General features: G+C 35.8%; 1 protein-coding gene and 1 pseudogene across 1 annotated transcript in view; one reads left to right on the forward strand and one right to left on the reverse strand.

Annotated features, from left to right (window-relative positions):
• The window catches only part of LOC146137300 (NACHT, LRR and PYD domains-containing protein 12-like), a 180,668-nt gene that overhangs the window by 146,675 nt on the left and 12,688 nt on the right, over positions 1-21,305 (reverse strand). The window contains exons 7-9 of the mRNA XM_083393842.1: positions 18,480-18,641; positions 17,303-17,440; positions 16,255-16,347 (exon numbers count right to left, since the gene is read on the reverse strand). Coding sequence (XP_083249968.1) covers positions 16,255-16,347; positions 17,303-17,440; positions 18,480-18,641 — 393 coding nt within the window. The remainder of the gene's footprint in view (positions 1-16,254; positions 16,348-17,302; positions 17,441-18,479; positions 18,642-21,305) is intronic.
• LOC146137304 (fatty acyl-CoA reductase 1-like) lies at positions 1,655-12,350 on the forward strand (annotated as a pseudogene).

The following is a 21,305-nucleotide window of genomic DNA, read 5'->3' on the forward strand; positions in this document are numbered from 1 at the left end:
GACGTCATTGGTATCGTATCGCGATACTTTGTGTCCACGATATCGGGTATCGGAATAAAATGTCAAGTATCAGACATCCTGGTATTCAGGAATGTATTTAAACCTTGATATTTGTCTCAATTTTTTTCGTTCAAGGATCAATAGGAAACGCACCAGTGGTAACCGTACACTATGTTGTTGACTGCTGTACGATTGACCCTTTTGGAAATAAGTATATTTATAAATAATCCATTATACTTTAAATCAGACCGGACCGTTGCTATCACCTTAGCCATCAAGATACAATTTGTTTTCATTCTTTGTTTTTTTCTTAGGTTTTGACATTTCTAAGGTATATTTCCAGCTAACGTCACCGTGCAGTATTTTCACCCTTTCTATGTGTCCACAGAATAGCACTATGTGGACTCCGACTATCCATATTGCAATTGTTTGCCATAAAAGAAAATATACACATATAGAACGTCTGTGTCATATTGTTGCTGTATATCCCCAGTAGCACCGACCAAACTGTTAAAAGAAAATAAACACATTTACTTTTTTTGCGCTTTTGGCAAACGTTTTAGGTGATTTCGCTGCAAAAGCGCCAAGTCCGCTCTAACTAAGATAAATATTTTGCCGGAACATTATGAGGTGGCACCAGGCAAATTCTAGTGGCTTGTTGAAATTTTGGAGCAAAATGCGGCTAATTTTATTGCTAATCAAATTTAAATTAACTCTCAAATAAATCTAGTTGTCCAAGTTTTGCGCCAGAGCGCCAACTAGTGGAGTAGCAGCTCTGAATGAGCCATTATACACATATTAATAATAGCTTACTCTAAACATTTTAATAATACCTCTAATGTGAAACATCAACTGATAAAACAACCTTAGTAGGACTGCGTTTATAATGAAGTTGCTTTTAAACTTACAGATTTAGAAAGTTTGTGACTCATTCATTGCTTTCGTTTAAAACACTTAAAAATACAAATGAGATTTGTCTGGTCAAACACTCACAATCACCTAACTTTAATAAGAACAGGTTATGCGATTGTTAAGCATTATTTGACGAGTGTTAAAGACACTAAACCAATGTTGCAATGACTCAAGTCAATACATAGACCACGCGGTCCGTTTAAGAACTTGAATAACTTTGGCGGCCGCCGATTGATCGGGTCACGAGATACGAGCACCTCGTGCGCTCGCTCACGCTTCAAGTGACCGCTTTTTTCCAGGTGATTTCTTATGGCGGTGCCGCCGGGTGGCGACAAAGCGCGCAACGAGTTCGGCCGATGCTGGTGCCCTTAAGTCAAGACTTAAGTCTTTTCGAGCAAAATTACTTGCAGAGAGAACATTTTGGAAAGCCCTGATTAAAATCATGCCGAGGATCTTCTTACGAAATTCGTTTGATCCAATAAAAACGTTAAAGAAACTATGTTATACCTGATTGCCACCACTGTATCCGCTAAACGCACTTTTTTGAGTTTTTAAAGACTTTCAACACCAATCGTTTTCTGGAGCCCACGCGATCAATAGTTTGCAAGGATATTTAAATATAATACCTTAAGTACCCAATGCTTACTTCACCCAAGTTTCAAAAAGTGTCCAAATGAATTTATTGAATTCTTGCAAATTTAGCATTGAGCAATAGCATATGGACCAGCATAAAGTTAATGAAATGCGGGAAGTAGGCAGCCTCATTTTGGCATTTGTAAGCCTCATTTCGGCGCCCCTGAACATTGGCGCCCGGGGACATATGTACCCCACCGCCACCCCTGAGTTATGCCTGTGTCCATCAGACTTTGGTTTAGATTTTCAAGTCGGTGGTATTGTTAGAAAGAGACTTTTTACGATTCGGTCATATTAATTGCGTTGCTGTTCGGTAAAGAACCGGAGTTCTTAAACTTTTTTAAAGCAGTCCACTAAAAATAATTGGTTGCGTATTCGGCTCAGCAAATGTGAAACTAAGGAATAATTTTTCTTAACTAAATTTTTCGTTATTCTATTATTTTTAATATACACTACGATTTTACCTCGGCATGCTTAGACCTCGAAAATTGGTCCACGTACCCCCATGAGTCCGCGTTTCAAAGTTCAAGAGCCCCTGGGTTAAATGTTCAGTTGTTCTAGTGATCAACAGTGTTTCTAAACCTTTTTTGTGGTTGCTACCCGAATACTATAGGCATAAGTAAAACAGCGAAGCTTTGGCGACCTAATTTCTCTTCACTCAACTGTTTTAAGCTCAAAGCGAACAAATCGTAAGACCCTTACGCTTCCAGGTTTTTGATGTTAAAACCTTTACGCTTCCAAGAGTTTGACGTTAGCTCTTTCCCTTTTCATGTTTTCGACGTTTATATATCTTAGTCGCAGTGTTTTTTCGGGGTCGCATTTTAGCCGTTAAAAACTTAAACCCTGGGGATGAACCCCTAATCTTCCAGAATTTTGACGTTTTTTCATCTATCTCTCCAAAGAGTTTGATGTTAGGTAAAATGCCTACCCCTTTAGAATTTTGACGTTTAAACTATTACCCTTTCTTGATTTTGACGTTAAAGCCTCTATCCTTTAAAGGATTTTGGCGTTTAAAGTTAAAACTTTCACCCTTCCAGGATTTTACGTTAACAACTTTCACCTTTTTAGTCATTGAAAGAGACATCTGGGTTAGGATTCTAGACCACCTTCGCTTTTGTTTATAAAATATTTATATATTTTTCTTAAACTAAAAATATATAATTTAATATGGGACCTGTAATCATTTAAAAGACGAGAACTTGGCAAACAAAGTAAGCCAGATTGCCTCAGCTTCTCACAAGCGGACTTGCTTTTAATTGCAAGGCTTAAGGAATCCATAAATATATGGCTACAGATTACTACAGAATTCTTCTTTGAATATTTTAATTTTGCCTCGCTTCGTTGTGGTACGATTTTGTTCTAGAATCCAACCACAGCGTTAAAACAGTTATTAAAGCAAAGCACAATATTTTGATCCGGGTGTTGGTTAGTGTTTGGTTGATGGCGTATCAAGTATAATTGATATCCATTAACAATATTGCTGATTAACCTACCAAAGCCCAAACGCTAACCCGCACCACACCCTAACCCAAATAATGTTCGTTGTGGTAGTATTATATACCGCGGCTAAATGACTTAGCCTGAACTCAAATCAGAGTTGAAAAGCCATGCCAATCTGTTCAACCATTTTTTTGGCGATCCGAGGCAAAAAGGTGCTTAACCATGTACCAATCAGAGTCTGTTGATGGCACAAAAAGAACTACGAGTAAACGAGTTTATTCTAAACTTTGTTGTTTCTTCATATGCACCAGAGCGTGACAGACGACCAAACAAATTCGCCATTTTCCCCAACTTTCCACTCATTGGTTTAAATCTCTTTGAGTCATTTGTCGTTTAAACCTTTTACCCTTCCAGGCTTTCGACGTTCTTCGTGAGCTGCAGCCGAATTTTGCGTCGAAGCTCGAATTTGTTTAGTGCGACCTTGGCCCTGTAGATCTTGGTTTGGATCAAGCTTCGAGGGAGATTCTACAGAAGAAGTGCCAGGTTTTCATCCACTGCGCTGCAACACTCAAGTTCAACGAACACCTCAGGTTAGGGCACTTAAGTATACACAACATCTCAGGATTTCCGATACTTTGTATTTAATTACGATTTACTGCTGTTATTTGATATGTTCGGCAAAAGTATTACGCTTTAAAAATAATCAAGCTACTGGGCGCTGGTCTAGGATCCAACAACGAACATTATTTGAGTTAGGGTCGGTGCAGCTTAGCGTTTGGGTAGGTTAAGCAATACTAATAAAAATAATACTTGACCCACCCTCACCCACACACTAACCTGCACCCTAACACAAATGTTTTGCGTTGCTTTAATTGTTTGAACGCTGTGGTAGGATTGTTGACCAGCGCATACATCTGATTCTTAAGTGTGCATGGGTGCTCCCAAGGGGTTACCCCCAGTTTGGAATAAAAAAATGCCATTATTATTATTGTTTTAAATTTTGTTGCTTCAGATGTATGATATTGATTTGTATATAAATGTCTACTATTATAAAATCGTATGTACATTTTAATATCACAGTTACTGAATTGAATTATATGTATAGTTCATAATGCCCCGCATGCTTGTTAAGTGTTAATTACATGATGGTGTAAAAAGTATACCCCTAATTTGTTTTTGTCTGTTTAGTTTGCTGCCGTGTAAAAAAGCTTATTAACCACTGGTTATTTATTAATTTCTACAGGTTGGCCTTCGAAATAAACGTCCAGTGTGTGAGGAGGCTTCTCAAAATATTTTGACCTGAACGAAACAACCTCCAAGCATTCGTTCACAGGTGTGTATTAGCAATATGCAGTGTTACACAAAAAATTTTAATTTTGCTGTTTTATTAAATGATAAAGCTTTCAAAATCACACTTTTGTAAACTTTGTAAATTTGTGCTAAGGTTACTCTATTATAGGGTAAATATACCCATATTCCACACACTAGGCCGAGGGTTACCATTTTTTTTTCTGAAGGGTGGGTAACTGTTGGGCCTGACCATCGCAGGTCGGTTAACTGTTAGGATGTACGAGCGCAGACCAGGTGTAACTCTTTTGTCAATATTTATTAACTTTATTAAATTATCTTTAAATGAGGAAAATTAAATAATCATGTAGCAAGCTAAAAATTGTTGTAGAGTTATAAATTTCATTCACTATTGACAATACTTTAAAAAACAGTTACAAAGATTCCAAAATTCATTGTATCAAAAATAAATGAGCAAAGATAGACGATTTATTTCATAGGCCTTTTCAAGGCATTTATCTGTTAAACTTGTTGTTTTTGTACATGGTGTGGCATGAAATATTTTAGTTTTTTACTGTGCCGCAAGCTGAAAAGTTTAGAAACTACCGATTTAACTTCTCCCCCATCCATGGAATTTTGTCGCAAGAAATTGTAATTTAAACCTTCATCTTTCTTATATATTTTTGCTTAAGGATAAGGTTAAATATATTTAATTAAAAAGCCAGAAAATTGTTTTGACGTTGTAACTACCTTATAAAGTGCTATTGTCATACACTTTTTTTGTGTAAACTATAATCTATATTTTATAAAAAAAGTTATTTTTTTTAACTATAACATTTTTTTATCTATACTTAAACCATTGTATTGTTTGATATATAGAGAATAATGCATAAAACAGTAGAAGGTAGACGAATTTACATCATTTTTGTCCAGCGTACGTCTATTGCAACCAACAAGAAACCGATGAACAGCTTTACGATGTTGGAATCGATTACCTCGATCTTGAGGGCTCCCTCCGGTGAATGGGCGATGCCCTTATCACCAAGGTCACACCACAGCTTCTTGGCAAGAGGTAGGTGACCATATTCGCTAATTCAAAGCGAAATTAAAGTCCTTAGGTTAGTTATTAGGACATTTTGACAAAGGTCACTTTGAAATAAGTGTTTGTTTTACCCTGGAAGTGGCCCAAGAAGTTTAATATTTGAATTGAACTCTTGCATTATTTCGTTTTTACACTGCTTAAGTTTTTATTTTAATCCTTTAAACTAGGGGTGACGAAAACGTGGCCCGCGGGTTTTTGGAAGCACATATCTATGCGAACATTTTTTTTGTAAAATGAACATCACAAAAAGTCGTTACAGGTCAAGGCTAACAGACGAAAATCTTAGTATGCAGTTGAGAGTTGCCACATCAACAGTTCGTCCTAATATCAATTGCTTAGCAAAGCAAAAATGTTTCCAAATTTCTCATTGAGCAACAAAATTCATTAAATGTTTATTTGTTATTTTTTATTATTTCATATTTCAATATTACATTAAATAATTTAAGCTGTATGGTTCGCATGGGTTTCGATTAGTTTGGTTTGATGAACAATTGTTTGTGATTTTAACAGGTTTTATAGTGTAGGTAAAAAGTTGTACTCAGCGCCGTCAGCGGTAACTGACAAAGTGGCCCGCGACAACAAATAGGTTTGTCACCCCTGCTTTAAACCGTGTTCTTGCCAATATATTAAGGACAAATACCAAGTTTTAAAAGTGTTGCTAGAAGAAAACAGTGCCTAAAATACTTTATACTTAATGTGCCACAAGCTAGAATGTTTTAACACCACATATTTAATATGCACTGCCTGAGATACCTTGGCCATTATGTTCGTTTTTGTTATCATCTAGCGGTAGCAATAATTAACTATATTTATATATATATATCTCAAAAACTGGACTCATGGCATGTTGCACGATTGTCCTTCTTCTTGTGTTGACCTTCATAACACTTTTCTCTAGTTTCTAGCAGAGACTACTTCGAATTTTCCCAAAAATCTATATTTTCAAGTTCTTTTACTATTTAAATACAATTTTTTTAGTCCTTCACGCAATTAAGCTATTGTTCAGCTGCATATTTGCGCACAAGTTCGCTGGAAAAACTTCATTTTATAAATTTATTGCTTTATTAAGTCGTATTTTGACGTAACTTAAAAACTGTCAAGCAAACAAAAATCTAAAAAAAAATTCGCCTCAGAACAGGGACCATACAAACTTTCCAATAAACAATTTATACATATCACATCACACAAATACAACATTTTTTGTGAAATAACTAAGCCAAATGCTTCAAAAAAGAACAGTTTTGTATCAAAATATCTCTCTTGACTGAAATGTAACCTGTTGTGTTTTCGTTCAGACCGAACACTTACACGCTGTCGAAGGCTTTAGGTGTATTATAATTATTGGTTTAAAGTTGTAGATAAACGTTGATTTTGTTTCAGACCGAACACTTACACGCTGACGAAGGCGCTTGCTGAGGACGTCGTTGCAAGAGAAGGATCTCATCTTCCAATCTGCATCGTCAGGCCCAGCATGATAATACCAGCTTACAAAGAACCGTTGCCGCCTGCCGGTATGTTTTTAGACTTGTTATAAGTTAGATATTTTTTCAGTGCAGAAAGAACACGAAAAGATGTGTTTAAAATACTAAAATGTTTTGAGTGGTTTCATTGATGTTAAACATTTAGAAGGATTAAATAACTTTAAGTAGTCCTATTCAATCTTTGAAACTTAGGTTTAAAGCACTGTTTTATTTAAGGGTTTGCCAATTTAAGCAAATCCCATTTTCGTTGCATAAAAATTTTGTGGCTCAATATTTTTTTATAAATAAAAAGAACTAAGAAATAGGTTTAGAACAAAAAACAGCATAACATATTTTGAAACAGATATTTATTCAGCTGTGCATTAGTGAGATTCTTGCGAACAATGCATTTACATTTCTTTTACTTTCCTTATCAATTTCTCCCCAAGGCATTATTCCTGTAAAATTAATTAAGTGACACAAATAATTATAAATCTAGCTTTTTTAAATTGCCCCGTGTAATGAAACTTAAAACACTGATAAAGACTAATAAAATCATTCAACCAATTAGGGATTTCATGCAAGCAAGGCCAGTTTGGAGTGCAAACCACACCGCAGTTGCATTTGCTACCTTGCTTGCACAAAAATTCTGATTCTGATACTCCAGTGGTTCCCACCTTTTATGGTTTGCGGCACCCATAAGGAACAACAAATAGATTGCGGCACAACTACCTGAATCTTGAAAGTTGATTTCTGTAGTGTCACTAAAAACGGAACTGGGACATCGCAATCAAATTTATTTGCATGTAGAAAAATATCATTTGATTTCTGCACCCAAATCATACACAAAGTTGTATTAATAGGATTTTAAAAAGAGCGATAATTATGTTTTTAAGGAACTACAATTACCCTTTCAGCTTCCAAATGGCACCCCGGTTGGGAACCACTGGGTTAGTCTATTAAAGGCTTCCGGTGTACTGCTTAATCGTGTTTCAAGTTTCACTGCATAATTATCTTTCATAGCAAAAATTTCTGCTTTTTCTCCAGGGTTGGTGTACAAACGTGTACGGACCCACCGCTTTCATAATAGCATACGCCAAGGGTGTGCTTCCTTCTGTGATTGTCGACAACTCCATAACCTGTGACGTCATACCGGTCGACTTTGTTGTGAACGGCGTGATGCGATGAAGACCGCTTGTGACTCAGCAGAAAGAAGGTGCTCGCTCGGCTACGAGAGTGACAGTGCAGTTTCATCGCTTGGGGAAATTGGCTTACAAGGTTGTAAATACAGATAGATTACCAAAAAGTTGGCGTTTTTGTTCATATCGGCTGGTGTTGCAGTTAGATGCAGAATGAATATCAAAGCCCATACAGAAGTAGGTTGCATTTTGTCATCTGACCATGTGAAAATCAACAAAGAATTTTTTTAAATTTCCACAAAATGCTACTTACTTATACATGTTCCTTGATATTCATTCTACAATTTACTTCGTTTTAAATTGTACAAAACTATTTTAAGCTTGAGAAAAAACCCTGTATCTAGCCAGTGTTTGAATTTATTACTAATTTTGTATTCATTTGATAAATAAACCCCTGTTCGAAAACATGTAAATTTTGTTTTAATTCATTGTTGAGTTCTTTTTGTATTTTGAGTCCTGTATAAAAAATCTGTTCCAAAACTGGATTTCTACTGTAGTGTAGCCATTCTATGTTACCAAGAGGTTTTTAGGTTGTCTACTATGAATAACTAATTCCACCTATATTTATTGTTGATCAATTTAAAACTTAACCAGTTAAATACGATTTTCCAGGGGATTCATCTTCGGACAATGAAAGCATCAGTTCCTTTACTTGCGACCGAGTTCCGAGGGTCAATGGATCACTTCCCATCTACCACGTCAAAACTCTGGCATCAAAAATGGCCTTGCTATGGACCGCTTGAGTAAGAATGGACAACTTTAACTAAAAGTGTTCTATCAGTAAATGTAGGTTTTAGTGTTTCTTAACCAATGGGAAAAATTGTGTTGCCATGTTGATTTTGTTGGGTTCCAGGCTGCAGCAGTTTACATATCTAAAATTGTTCAGTTAAGTTGGGCAAAGTTTTGCCGAAGGGAAAATTTAAGGCAAAGTCAAAGATATGGATCTTATAAACAAAATTGACTTTATCTACCTTATGGTATTTCACCTTTACACTTTACAATTTGTGACCTTATCAGTTTTGAAATTTGGTGCTGTGCACGTCTCACTCGGGACTCTTATGTTTGAGTAGTCTTAGTTTAGCGTAGTCTTACTCGAGTCAGGAGTCCGACTTTCACCAAATGTCATGTTTCTGCGAGTCCCCAGTCCGGATACGACTCTACAGCCTGTAATTCACACATTTATTAAACGAAAACTAGGTAGATATGTTTAACATACCACTCGTAGTGTGTCATATAATTCATTAACCTATAAGGGTAGTCTAACTTCTAACTTAAGCCCCGTGTTCTCTACTCCAGCAAAATAAACCGACTCTGTTGAGTCCCGACTCCACAACCCTGGCTTAAATTCATCATTTACAATTTGTATTTTTGTTTTCAGTTTCGCTTGCAATCAACAATGTGGCAGAGAATCCAAGCGACCCATTCCGTGCCCCTTGGGTGTTATGCACCAATAACAGGTGAAATAGATTCTTTAGTTTTGCTTTTGTGATTGTCACATTTTATCAAAAATTGTTAAATATAGCTTTCCAAAAAAGAGTTTCTTGTGCGAAAGCTATTAATACAATTTTTTTATATAGTGCCACCTGATTACTCTATTTAACATGAAGAGATATAGTTTTCATTATTGCAACACTTTCGGCAAAGGCGTGTTCATGGATTTAAACAATTTTATTTATTTATATGCAGAAAGCTGTACGATCTCACCACCTTTTATTCGCAATTATTCCTGCCCATGCGATGGATGCCGGTCTGGCCCTTATGAGCAAAAAACAAAAGTGAGTTATACTTTCAAATAAAGTCCAAGCAGATGCTAAAAACTCTAGTTTGTCACCTATGCCTTATTGTGGATTGAACAGTTTTGAAATTTTTGCTTTTCTTGAAGTTTTCGTTTGTTGAATCGTGCAATGTTTTGTCTATTTTTTTATTTTTTTTTTTAATATTTAATATTAAAGGCAATAGTCTAGATGGAACTTTATTTTATCATTCAATATCTAGCTTTTTGTCAACCTGTCTTTACACCTCTCAAACTGTTAGGATTTAAACTTCCTTTATTATGTTATAACAATTGTCTGGTTTTTTTTTCAATATGACATAAAATTGAATTACTTGTTTGAATGACTATCACCATTTAGGCAAGAAGATAGGATTTTATTTAGCTTGAAATTATTGGTCCCAGTTCACAAATATACTTTATTCTGAACCCAATGCTACGCTAATCCTAAAAAATATAATGTTTAATTTCAGAATGGCAAAGACTTCAATATTTCTTTATTTTTTCAGAATGGCAAGACTCAATGAAAAGATCATGAGCGCCATGGAAGTGATGGAATTCTTTTTTAAGACGAACTTTAATAAGTTCAGCAACACGAATGTCGATCAGCTGCGTTCCTCACTGAATGCTGAAGACCAAAAGGTGAAATATTACAAGATCTTCTAGTTCAGAGCATCTAATCATAGGGTTAAATTTGTGTGTTGCACGTTTGTTACAAATTATTTGAATCTTTAAAAGCGTTTAAATGCCTTTGAATTGATTTGCGTGTTGAAAAGTCTTTGTAGAACGCAAACTGAATATGTAAAAAAGAAGATATCTCCTCGCCCTAATACACGTTAATGACGACAAGGACTTCAAGTGGATGGTAGCAACTTACTATAGACTTTCTTGTCCGAGTCATAATCAGTCATTTATAAGTTCTAGACTAGTTGTTAATAGAGAAATATATTTCGCCAATCTGGCATCATCAGTCTCTGAAAAAAGCCCTAGATTTTTTGGAACCTTATTTTCCCAACGAAAGTGCTGTTGAAAAAACAATGGCGTTAACTAATTTTATGCTCAGTATAAGTTATGTGCTCAGAAAGTGTTGTTAAAAAAACAATGAGATTAACTGGCGATGATACAAGTGTGAATCGAAACGTCTTAATCAAGATGATGTGGATTTACTCGAACTTTTTGGCTTTAAAACTCATTATCAAGCTATTTGTTAATTGTTTCTCAGGCTTACAACCTTGATTGCGGGGTTTATCAGTGGGAAGATTACTTCACAACTTACATCGCCGGCTGCAACCAGTTCATTCTAAAGCAGAAGAACAACGATCTACAATCGAAACAAAAACTAACCAAGTAAGGAACTTTATGCTTGTGGAAGTTTTGTTTAAAGCAATAAATTTTGATCTTATAAATACTTTCATGTTTATTTGTGACATGACACTGTAAACGTGAAACAAAGCATTTTTCTAAAGAAGATTCGTGGTGACTTCATTAGATCACATTTTCCACCAAAATATCCAAATCCCTAGAACAGTGGTCGGCAAACTATGGGCCGCGGCCCAGATGTCTGCCGCGAGTTACTTTCGAGCAGCTGAGTAATATCATGTAGTTGTGGGCCGCGTGATGGCCGTACATTCATTGCACTTTATTGTAAATGTTGGTGTAGCATAGAATTTTTCATTTGGCTCAGTTTGAAAAGACCCACGTGCCCAATGTGGTCCTAAATGCCTGTCGAAATATATTTTTGTCAACTTTAACTATGTGTAATTAAAAAAATTTTCTCGCTATGCGCGTATATTCTTCGTTGTATAGTATGTTTAATAATATGGTATGGCAGAGTTTTGGGCATAAAGGCGCCGTGTAACATTTCACCTAAAAATCAAATATTCAGAATCCGACACTGCTTCGTAGTGGTTATAGTGGGCCTACGATAGCTCTGAAAAAAAATACTTTTGGCCGCGACAAAAAAAGTTTGCTGACCACTGCCCTAGAATCTGCCATCATATTTGTTCATATCCTAATTTCGCCGATTCATCACCGAATTTCCTTTTTATCTAAAACTCTATTGGATGGTTGGGCCCGTTTTTTATGTTTTTACTTTTGGCTGTCCGATAATCAGATTTATCGTATCGCCACTGGTCCGATACTGACGTAGTATCGGCGCCAAAATATGTCCATTTAAGCTTTGTTTTGAGGTCTTATTAGAAAGTATTACACAAAAAGTTATAATAAACAAAGTTTATATATTCGTTTTATCTTAAAATGCGATTAGATGGGTGAGCCCGTTTTAATCGTGTGTTTAATTTGTTCAGATTGCGTTTTAATGTTAGTTGAAACCTAAGAAGATTAGTTAACCAGAAAACATTGCAACTAAAACAAGATGGCTGAGCCCGTTTTAACCTTGTGTTTAATTTGTCAGATTGCGTTTGGTTGAGAAGTGCTTCTACTCGGGAGATGCCTTAGGAGTTTGCGGACTCGCCGTTGCAAGTGGATTGACGAGTTCGCTCTGGCAACTCACAGAGTTCATCGGCGACTCACTCGCCCTTCTATAACTTCACAAGTATTCTCTTTGCGTTCGATTTTATCGCAACACGATTCATTGTGTTCTACATAAGCCACGACTTGCAAAACCTAAAGTGGGTTACCTTTATGGCATAAAAAAACCTAAATCCACTACAAACTGTATCTAAATGTCTCAATATTAATAATATTTCATGGATAGTGCGTATTTAAGTCTAAAACGATTGTGTCTATGCATATATTGGTAATACAAATAATTTATTTTCCAATATTACAAAAGTTTCGAGGCTCACTTGACATTCTCTCGGGGCTTACAAAGAAGCATTGAGCGGTTTTATTTTGCCGCGTGTAAAGATAGCTTTCGTTTGGTTCGAATCTCATCGCAATAGAGCTCTTTGTATTCTGGGCTTACATAGCTGTGCAGAAGGTATGTTGTACAGGAAGAACAAATATTTTAGTGTTGTTATCCATTTGCGCAAATGCTAACTTTTCCATTTTTACTGTGTAATTATTTCTTCGTTATTGTTCTATTTCAAAGCTTACACTTTACTTTATACTTGTTCTTTAATGTTAACATAGACTTTGTTTTTCTATTTCAATGCCTTTTAAATGTAGGTAACTGTAAAATCACAACGATTTCAATACTGTGTAGAAACGCATCGTATTTGTAAATACAGCCGTTTTTTTTTTGTAGGCATGTTTTAGTTGCTTTTCATATTATACTGGAATTAAAAGCTGAAGTATTGTGGTACTTTTCTGGTTTCCTCAAATACCACAAAATGGCTTCCAAAAATCTGTATGTTTTGTCTTTAGTGGAACTATAAAATGCAAAAGAATTCGCGAATCTCAAAATTAAGCTTCTTGTAGATCTCTTGGCCCGCTTTATTAAAGTTGCTTTAGCTTAAAGGCATCGTTACTCTCATTACCCCATATAAATGCTTTTGACATCTTAAAAGATATAAAGGCAATTTTTCGCTTCGTGCTACAGCTTTGTAATGTGACTTATGTATTAAAAGCACCACTTCTCCAACTTGGAAATAAACCAACTGTTTGGTTTTCTTGAGGTTAGTTGTGCAGCTGTGTGACGTTATATTCGAAACAATTCATTGCCCCCCAAACAAACATCCTAGATCTGCGCCTGCCAGCCTTGGCATACATTTAAGTCACTGTCTCGTTTTTTTAACGGTGCGTTTTTCCGGCAGTGTACATCGCATAGTGGCTTTTAGTTTTGCTGCGTACCGCCGGGTTTCACAGCAAGCCATTCTGATCCAATTACCACAGGGGTTCTCAACCTGTGGTGCGTGAACCACTAGTGGTACGCGTAGGTTTTCAGGTGGAAAAATGATTGCTCTTGATAGATAGCATCTACTGTTTTATAGCTTAAGTCTTAAGCTACAAATAGCGTTGAATAATGCTAGTTGTAAGCTAAAAATAGATACAAATATGATTCAATTAAATTGTTTTACTGCTAAAGTGGTACGCGTGACAGTACAGAGCCTCCAAGTGGTACGAGATCGTAACAAGGTTGGGAACCCCTGAATTAACACAAGACCAAAGTAACAAATTGAAAAACCTAGCTTCCAGTGACACTCGATTTTATGTTAAAGGCAAAGTTATTGTGGCAGATAGAGGATACAACTCACGGCAATTACAATATTATTACATTTGTGTTAATTTCGCTAAACTCACGCATAAAACTTAAAATTTCTTGCGTTCCATTTATGATATTACGTAGCACTTGAGCCAAGGTTTGTTGAGAAACACCGAAATAACACAATCAGGATAAAAAGCTTGATTTTTAGGGACACACCTTATAAGGGCTTGCTTGTACCCAGTGGCGTATGGCCAGAGTATTTTGCGCCCGGGTGCAAACTATAAAATTGGCGCACCCCTATCCATATTTAGTCACATTTCTATTACATTGACATAATATACCTTACTTTATACGGCAAACAATTCAAATTTTATTAGAACATTGTATTTTAAGAATAAAAAGCCTTATTCTGGCATTTGTAAGCCTCATCTTGGCACCCCTGTACCTTGCAGCCTGGGGACATATATACCCCACCTAAAATTTACTTGACGAAAAAGGAGCCGGCTACTTTGGAGCGGCCATTTAAACTGGCCGATTTATGTTGAGCAAAACGAATTAAAGGCGCCGAAGCAAACGCAATCAGTTTGGTGCAGAATGAGCCGTAAGCAATCACACGAGAAAAGCATTTGATCATCAGTTGAGCTAGTTGTGTTGTGTTATGGTTTAACTCTGTGTTAAAGTTTGCTGCTGATGAAAGCTGCAAGTTTACTTCAATAAGGTATTCAAGCTTTTTGTTCTCTATTTTTAGTAATACGGGAAACTGTGCCACCGGCCCAAAGACATCTGGCAGCGAGAATAGGTTAAGCCCGCCAAACCAATATCCATGACATGTATGATTTTGCCGCCCATTTAAATGACACATTTCTAACAATAGTCTATTTGTCAAGGTTTTTATGTTCATATGTTGTCATTCTATGGCTCTAATGTTGTAGTTATATAGGTTTTTATCTGCAAATGTTGTCGTTCTATCGCCTGATAATATCGTGGCGGTTGTTTCGTTTCAAGTTTTTATTTTTCAAGTTTTAAATCTCATGGCAGTTATTTAACGAGCATAAGGCAAGTTTGTTTTATGCTAAGACAAATTGAGAATGTCTGTGTTAGTTTTTGCAATTATTTGTGGCAAGAATGACATTGTAGATAGTGTGCTTTTGAAGTTCTTTTTGTATTTTACATTTAACCCGCATAATTAGTTCACAATGTGACCAGTAGCAAAGGTAAAGAGGCGTAAGTTTAAAGTGAACTCTAGTTAAAAGGAAGGATGACAAAGACGGGCAACAAACAATTATGTAGCTTCACTTCAGCCTAACACATTTCGCAATTTCAAAACGAGAAGGTAAAACGACCAGCATATTCAGGTTAGGCATCCATCAATCAACCACGATTTATTTATAAAAGTCTAACACATTTAATCTTTGTGAATCGTAATAATAAAATCGAGAACGACAATAAAATTAATAATATTTAGCCAAAACGAAAATGAAAAAGTGTTACAACACAACATTTTCTTTTACTTTAATAGACAGTCGAAAAAACTAGTTAAAATTCGTGATTTTTATGGAAATACAGGTTTGTCCAAAAGTTGGCGACATGTTAAATTTTTGCCAAGGCGCATTGATTAAGACAGGAATAATATAAATAACCTCCAGGAGAGCTAAAGAGGTTGGCACAGCGCGTAATAAAAATTGTAATAACAACAAAAACATTAAACGAATATAAAGTTAATTAAATGTGTGGAGTATTGTAGTTGTCTTTGGTCCAATCGTTTTACCACAGTTATGCTTTATTAAATAAGTCAACTATTTCTATTACAGTATGAAAGTATTGGTTGCAAACCGGTTTATTCAGTTGTTGTTTAGAGACTTACGTCATCATTTGGATCATTTAAAAAAAATTAACTGGTTCTATAGAAAAGACAATGTTGTTAATCGCTCTCTTGTATAAAACAAAATATTGCAAAAAACTTTTGGATGAGAAAGAACTCAATTGCAGTTAATCTGAAATAAAGTTATAGTTGTTCAAATAGTTTCGCCAAATCCGCAACGGACCTCCGACCTCCCTTTGTTGACCCCTGAGCTGACCCCTGGGGTAACCTTTGCGTTGACTCCTGAGTTGACCTTTGTGTTGACCCCTGAGTTGACCTTTGCGTTGACCCCTGAGTTGACCTTTGTGTTGAACTCTCTGTTGATACCTGTTAAAGTAAAGAAACGCACTAATTTAGCAAAACAAACCCCAAGTTTTTTGATATTATTTACATACACGACTAGGGTTTCTTGTATTCACACAACATTTGGTATGACCAGTAAGAAGCATGTATTGGTACTTTAACGTTGAGATGTTCTTACATGATCTGTCTCTGACCCATTGTCCACATCTTGTTCAGTGGATGTTTCTTGGCTTTGACTTGCTTCTGGTTCCGCTTGCCATTCTTGATAAAACTGTGGAGACAGATTTTTTAGGCGTGAATCGATTATGTAACGATTTACGAAAAAGGTTACGAAAAAAGGTTTAACTCTGGAAGGATTCCTAACTTAAAGTTAACATAAAATCTTAATTGCATACCAGAAAATTTCGGCGCTAGCCATCCTACCACAGTGTTTAAATTAATAAATCAACACATACTATTTGGGTTAGCTTTTGGGTTGGGGTAGGTCAAGTAGTGTTATATTAATTCTTACAGTTTTCAATTTTAACGTGGTTTTGCAACTACATTTCGTTATTGTAAAATAAAAGTGGTACAATTAGAGATTACCTCGGTACATTGAGTACTTGTATTGTTTGTTTGGTCGGTTATTTATAAAAGTAAAACTTACTATAGCGGATATACGCGTATCTGTGTAACAACAACAGGCGTCAGTCAGACTAAAAAAAAGTTATCACATTTGAAGTTAAAACATGCGCTTATCTGACATGCAATTGACACTATTTAAAAATACATGAAATGTCATTATACAAGTAAAGTCATATTAACTTTGTACTCGTGAATTCGTTATTGCGCAACTCGCTCTACTCATTACTCGCCCGAGTCAAGCCAGGTTGTTTCGTTCTGAACCCGAAGCTTCGTGTTTAGCTTTTCCTGCTTTTAGTTCTGCTTTTTAGTTCAGTCGGGCCTGGACAGATCCAAGCAAACTTGATCTCAGCGAGAAACAAGCGAATGCATTCGATCGCAAAAAGGTCAGACCTCCAAGCGCCTTACTTCACAAATTATTTGCCTGAACGCCACTAACTACCATCAAGCTGGAGATGGGTATTTCGCAACTATCGACATATTTCTCATTTAAACTTTTACATTCGATGCAACGGAAACCATCATGACGTCACACGTCTAAGCACTGACGTCACTAGTATCGCAACGATGCCCCGGCAACATATTCCTAAATTTTGAGTGCCTACCTCGCGCAGAAAGTCCACACCAGCTTCATCGATGCCACAATCATTTAACTCCAGCTTTTGTACATTGTGGGCACAAGTTCGGAGGAAAGCGAGTCCTTGCCATCCCAACTTGTTGAAGCTCAGGTTCAACTTCCTCATCTACATCAGCACAACATAATGTTAGACACAAGCACGTGGTTGGCTGCGTACAGGGTCTACCAAATTAAAGAATGCATATTCGCAATTACACCAAAAAAAAAAAAACTGCTATTCGTAACAGGATTGGGACCATTGCGGAAAAAAATAATTTTTTGGTACATTGGTTAACTATAGCAGCTGAAAATTTATTGAATGCCTATAGTGGTTGTAAATATTGTCATTTTTCATTAAATTCACAATTTGTGTAAAGTGAACATGCGTCTAAAATAAACCAGACCCCGGGTCATTACTTCAGGCTACGCGTTTTCTACACCCGCTCAATTAAATCTACATAAGTTTTATAAAACACTTGGCCATGGCTCTCCTCAACCTTGTTTTTTCCTATTGTATCTACGTGAAAGCAAAAATATTTCGCAATACCCGCGAATCTAAAGTATGTTTCTTGTATGTCTTAGCCCACTTAAAAACCGGTTTATCCATCGGCGAAAATTGACTAAATTGACTTCCAATTTTAACCACCAAACATTTTAAGCACAATGATGTGACCTGTCTTTCAGTTCACAGAGCCATAAACAATAGAAGCCTGCACATTTGTTTGCATACAAGGCTTAACAAATAAGATTACTCATAGTTGTGCTAATAAATTAGATGCGCTTAATGTGATCTGAATGATCAATTGAGTAAAGGGCAAAAAATACTGTAAAAACCGACCAACTGCATTATTAAAGTTAAATGCCTTTTAAGTTAAAAATGTTGCCTTAATTGCAAATCCCTACCAAATTATGTACCAAATTATCCGCGTCATATCGCAACATAGAAAATTAAAGTTTTTAAACGCTATGTCCGTTACTTGTGACGTCACCATTTAATTCAATTGCTTTAGTAATGGTGACATAAAAAAGCCGTTTATCAAAAATCTTTTGTCCAACAGACAACGGTTCAATTAACAAATTTTACACGCAATGCTGTTGCCTGGTTTATCCACTTCAATGTCATTCCAATATTCAACACACCCTTTATTTCAACAACACACACTTACAGGTCGATCCATTCGTGATATGGCATTAGTTAGAGGTTGCAGATCAGAACCAGTGATTTTGCAAGACGCCAATTCCAGCTGGTTGATGTTGTGTACACTTGTTGCCAGGCAACTCACACCACGTGAACCAAGCTCGTTGAAACTTAGTTTCAGTTTCTCCAACTGTGACAATAAAAAAGGTTAATTGGTAGATTTGCCTACTCTATAAACTCACACAACATTTACGAATATAGAACTGGTGACTTGAACCGCATTAATTTAATTAGGCTACTGTATTTTACGGACCATAAGGCGCACCCGATTATAAGGCGCACTGTCAATAAATTGCTGTGATTAGTTTTTTGGTCATACATAAGGCGTACTGGGCTATAGAACGCACCCTTTTTTTACTTGTTACGTAATAAATGTAAGCTAGTCACAATAGTACAATGAGCAATAGAAAAAATGAGGCTAGTGAATATCACGGTTGCAGTTGCTTTTACCAGTTTATTGTCTAAGACGGTGTTTTTTTATATAATATTAGTATCAGTACTGGTTTTGAGTGTATGCAATAATGCACTGTACCGTACTTGATCAATACATTAGGCGCACCGGCTTATAAGGCGCACGATCAATTTATGAGAAAAAAAAGATTTCAAGTGCGCCTTATGTTCCGTAAAATACGGTATATTTGGGTGTGCAAGGATTGACCATCGCTTATAATGCACATTATCAGGAGTATTTATTTTTAAATAATAACTGTAGAAGAAAAAATAAATTTCAGAGAGCTTAACTTAAGGGAAATTAAGGTTGAAGCAGTAAACTTATTTTGAAATATTAGAGCTATATTAATATTTCGCTATAAACAACCTATAGTGTTAAATACTCTGCTTAACTTTCGCATCAATAACTATCTAGCCTTTGTGTTGTTTTTTACAGAGCAATTCGTTTAAAATGCCAAATCAAAAAAACTCGAAACTTGATGGGCACAGTGTAATTGTACAAGGAAGATGAGTTTAAACCAGGCCTGTACAAATTAAAATGGTGCAAGGGCCACGACAAGCAAAAACAAACAATTCCGCAGGTCGCATACTAAGGTTGTGTAATAGGTCAAGCAACAAATACGTAAAATCACAAAGACTCGCTTTCCTACGATCAATAGGTCAGGTAACAACTCTGGGATATATATTACTTATTGGGGCAATGATGGACAAAATAATTTTATGGGACGTTTTAGTGAACTTTAGCAACTTAAAATTATTAAATGAATTGTTATTTTTCGTTAAATCACTAAAATAAGCCAGGCCCCAGGTCATTACATCCGTGTACGAGTTTTAAGAAAATGCACAACAGGTTAATTATTTCTACCTAGGTTTTGCAAAATCACAAAAATAAAATGCAGAAAGGACACAGCGTTTTTATTTTAACGTAAACCCTCCTGCTTAAATTATTCGTATTTCTTATCCATTCACTTGGCGATAGACTGAAGCTATACGAATTAAACTGGCATTAAATGAAAATTGCAAATCTAATAAAAATAACATTGTGGTCTAACTTTAAAATGTTATTCTATCAATTTCGGGCAAACAATTTGAATTGCTGTCTAAGTAGGATGCACTGAATATCTCCACGACCTAGGCCTACAGTTTGAAATAACAACCACCCTCGAAAATTAAAGTTTGGGAACATTAACTGTACAAAAGTATTTTTCACGTTAGTGCTTTTCCCTCTTAAAAAAATTAGTCACGTTTTGGCGTAACGCTATGTTTTGTGACGTCACGATTTGACGTAACTTTGTGACATCATACCTGCATTTTTTAATGCCCCCTCAAAAAAAATCCCGCATTTGCCCCTGCCACTAATTGCTTACTTTTGGTGACATAAAAATTGTGTTTACGAAAAAATCTTTTGTACACCAGACAGTGGTTCAGTTACCAAATTTTATACGCAGTGCTGTTGCCCCATAGCCCATAATGCACATTGTCTGGAGTATTTTGTTTTAATTAATAACTGTATAGAGAAAAAAATAAATTTTAGAGAGCTCAACTTAATCAAAATCAAGGTTATGGAAGCAGTAAACTAATTTCAAAATTTTGGAGCTAAGTTATTATTTTGCCTTAACCAACTGGTAGTTTTAAATATTCGCTTAACTCTCGCATACTTAGCTATTTTTTTTTTTACAAAACAACACGTTTAAAATGCCAAATAAAAAAAACTCAAAACTTATTGTGTATAGCGTGATTGTACAATGAAGATGAGTTTAAACCAGGCCTGCACAAATTTAAATGGTGCAAGGGCACAGCAAGCAAAAAACAAACAATTTGGCAGGCCGCATACTATAAGGTTGCATAATAGGTCAGGTAACAACTCTGGGTTATTATTACCTATTGGGGATGGACAAAATAGTAATGTTATGGAACGTTTCGGTGGACTCTAGCAACTTAAAATTGTTAAATGAATTGTTATTTTTCGTTAAATCCACTAAAATACACCAGGCCCCTGGTGATTACTTCCGTGTACGAGTTTTCAGAAAATACACATCAGTTTAATTATTTCTACATAAGTTTTACAAAATCAAACAATTAAAATGCAGAAAGAACACAGCGTTTGTATTTTAACGTAAACCCTCCTGCTTAACTTTATTCGTATTTCTTATCCATTCATTGACAATAGATGAAAGCTATACGAATTGAAGTGGCATTAAATAGAAAACTTTAAAATGTTATTGCTTCAATTTTGGGCAAACAATTTGAATTGTAGTCTAAAAAATGAATTGTAGTCTAAGTATAATGCTGCACTGAATGCACGAAAATTAATATCTCCACGACCTAGTACCGGTTAATAAAA

Source organism: Ascidiella aspersa, chromosome 7 (genome assembly GCF_963924565.1).
Source record: "Ascidiella aspersa chromosome 7, kaAscAspe10.2, whole genome shotgun sequence".
Classification (NCBI taxonomy): Eukaryota; Metazoa; Chordata; class Ascidiacea; order Phlebobranchia; family Ascidiidae; genus Ascidiella; species Ascidiella aspersa.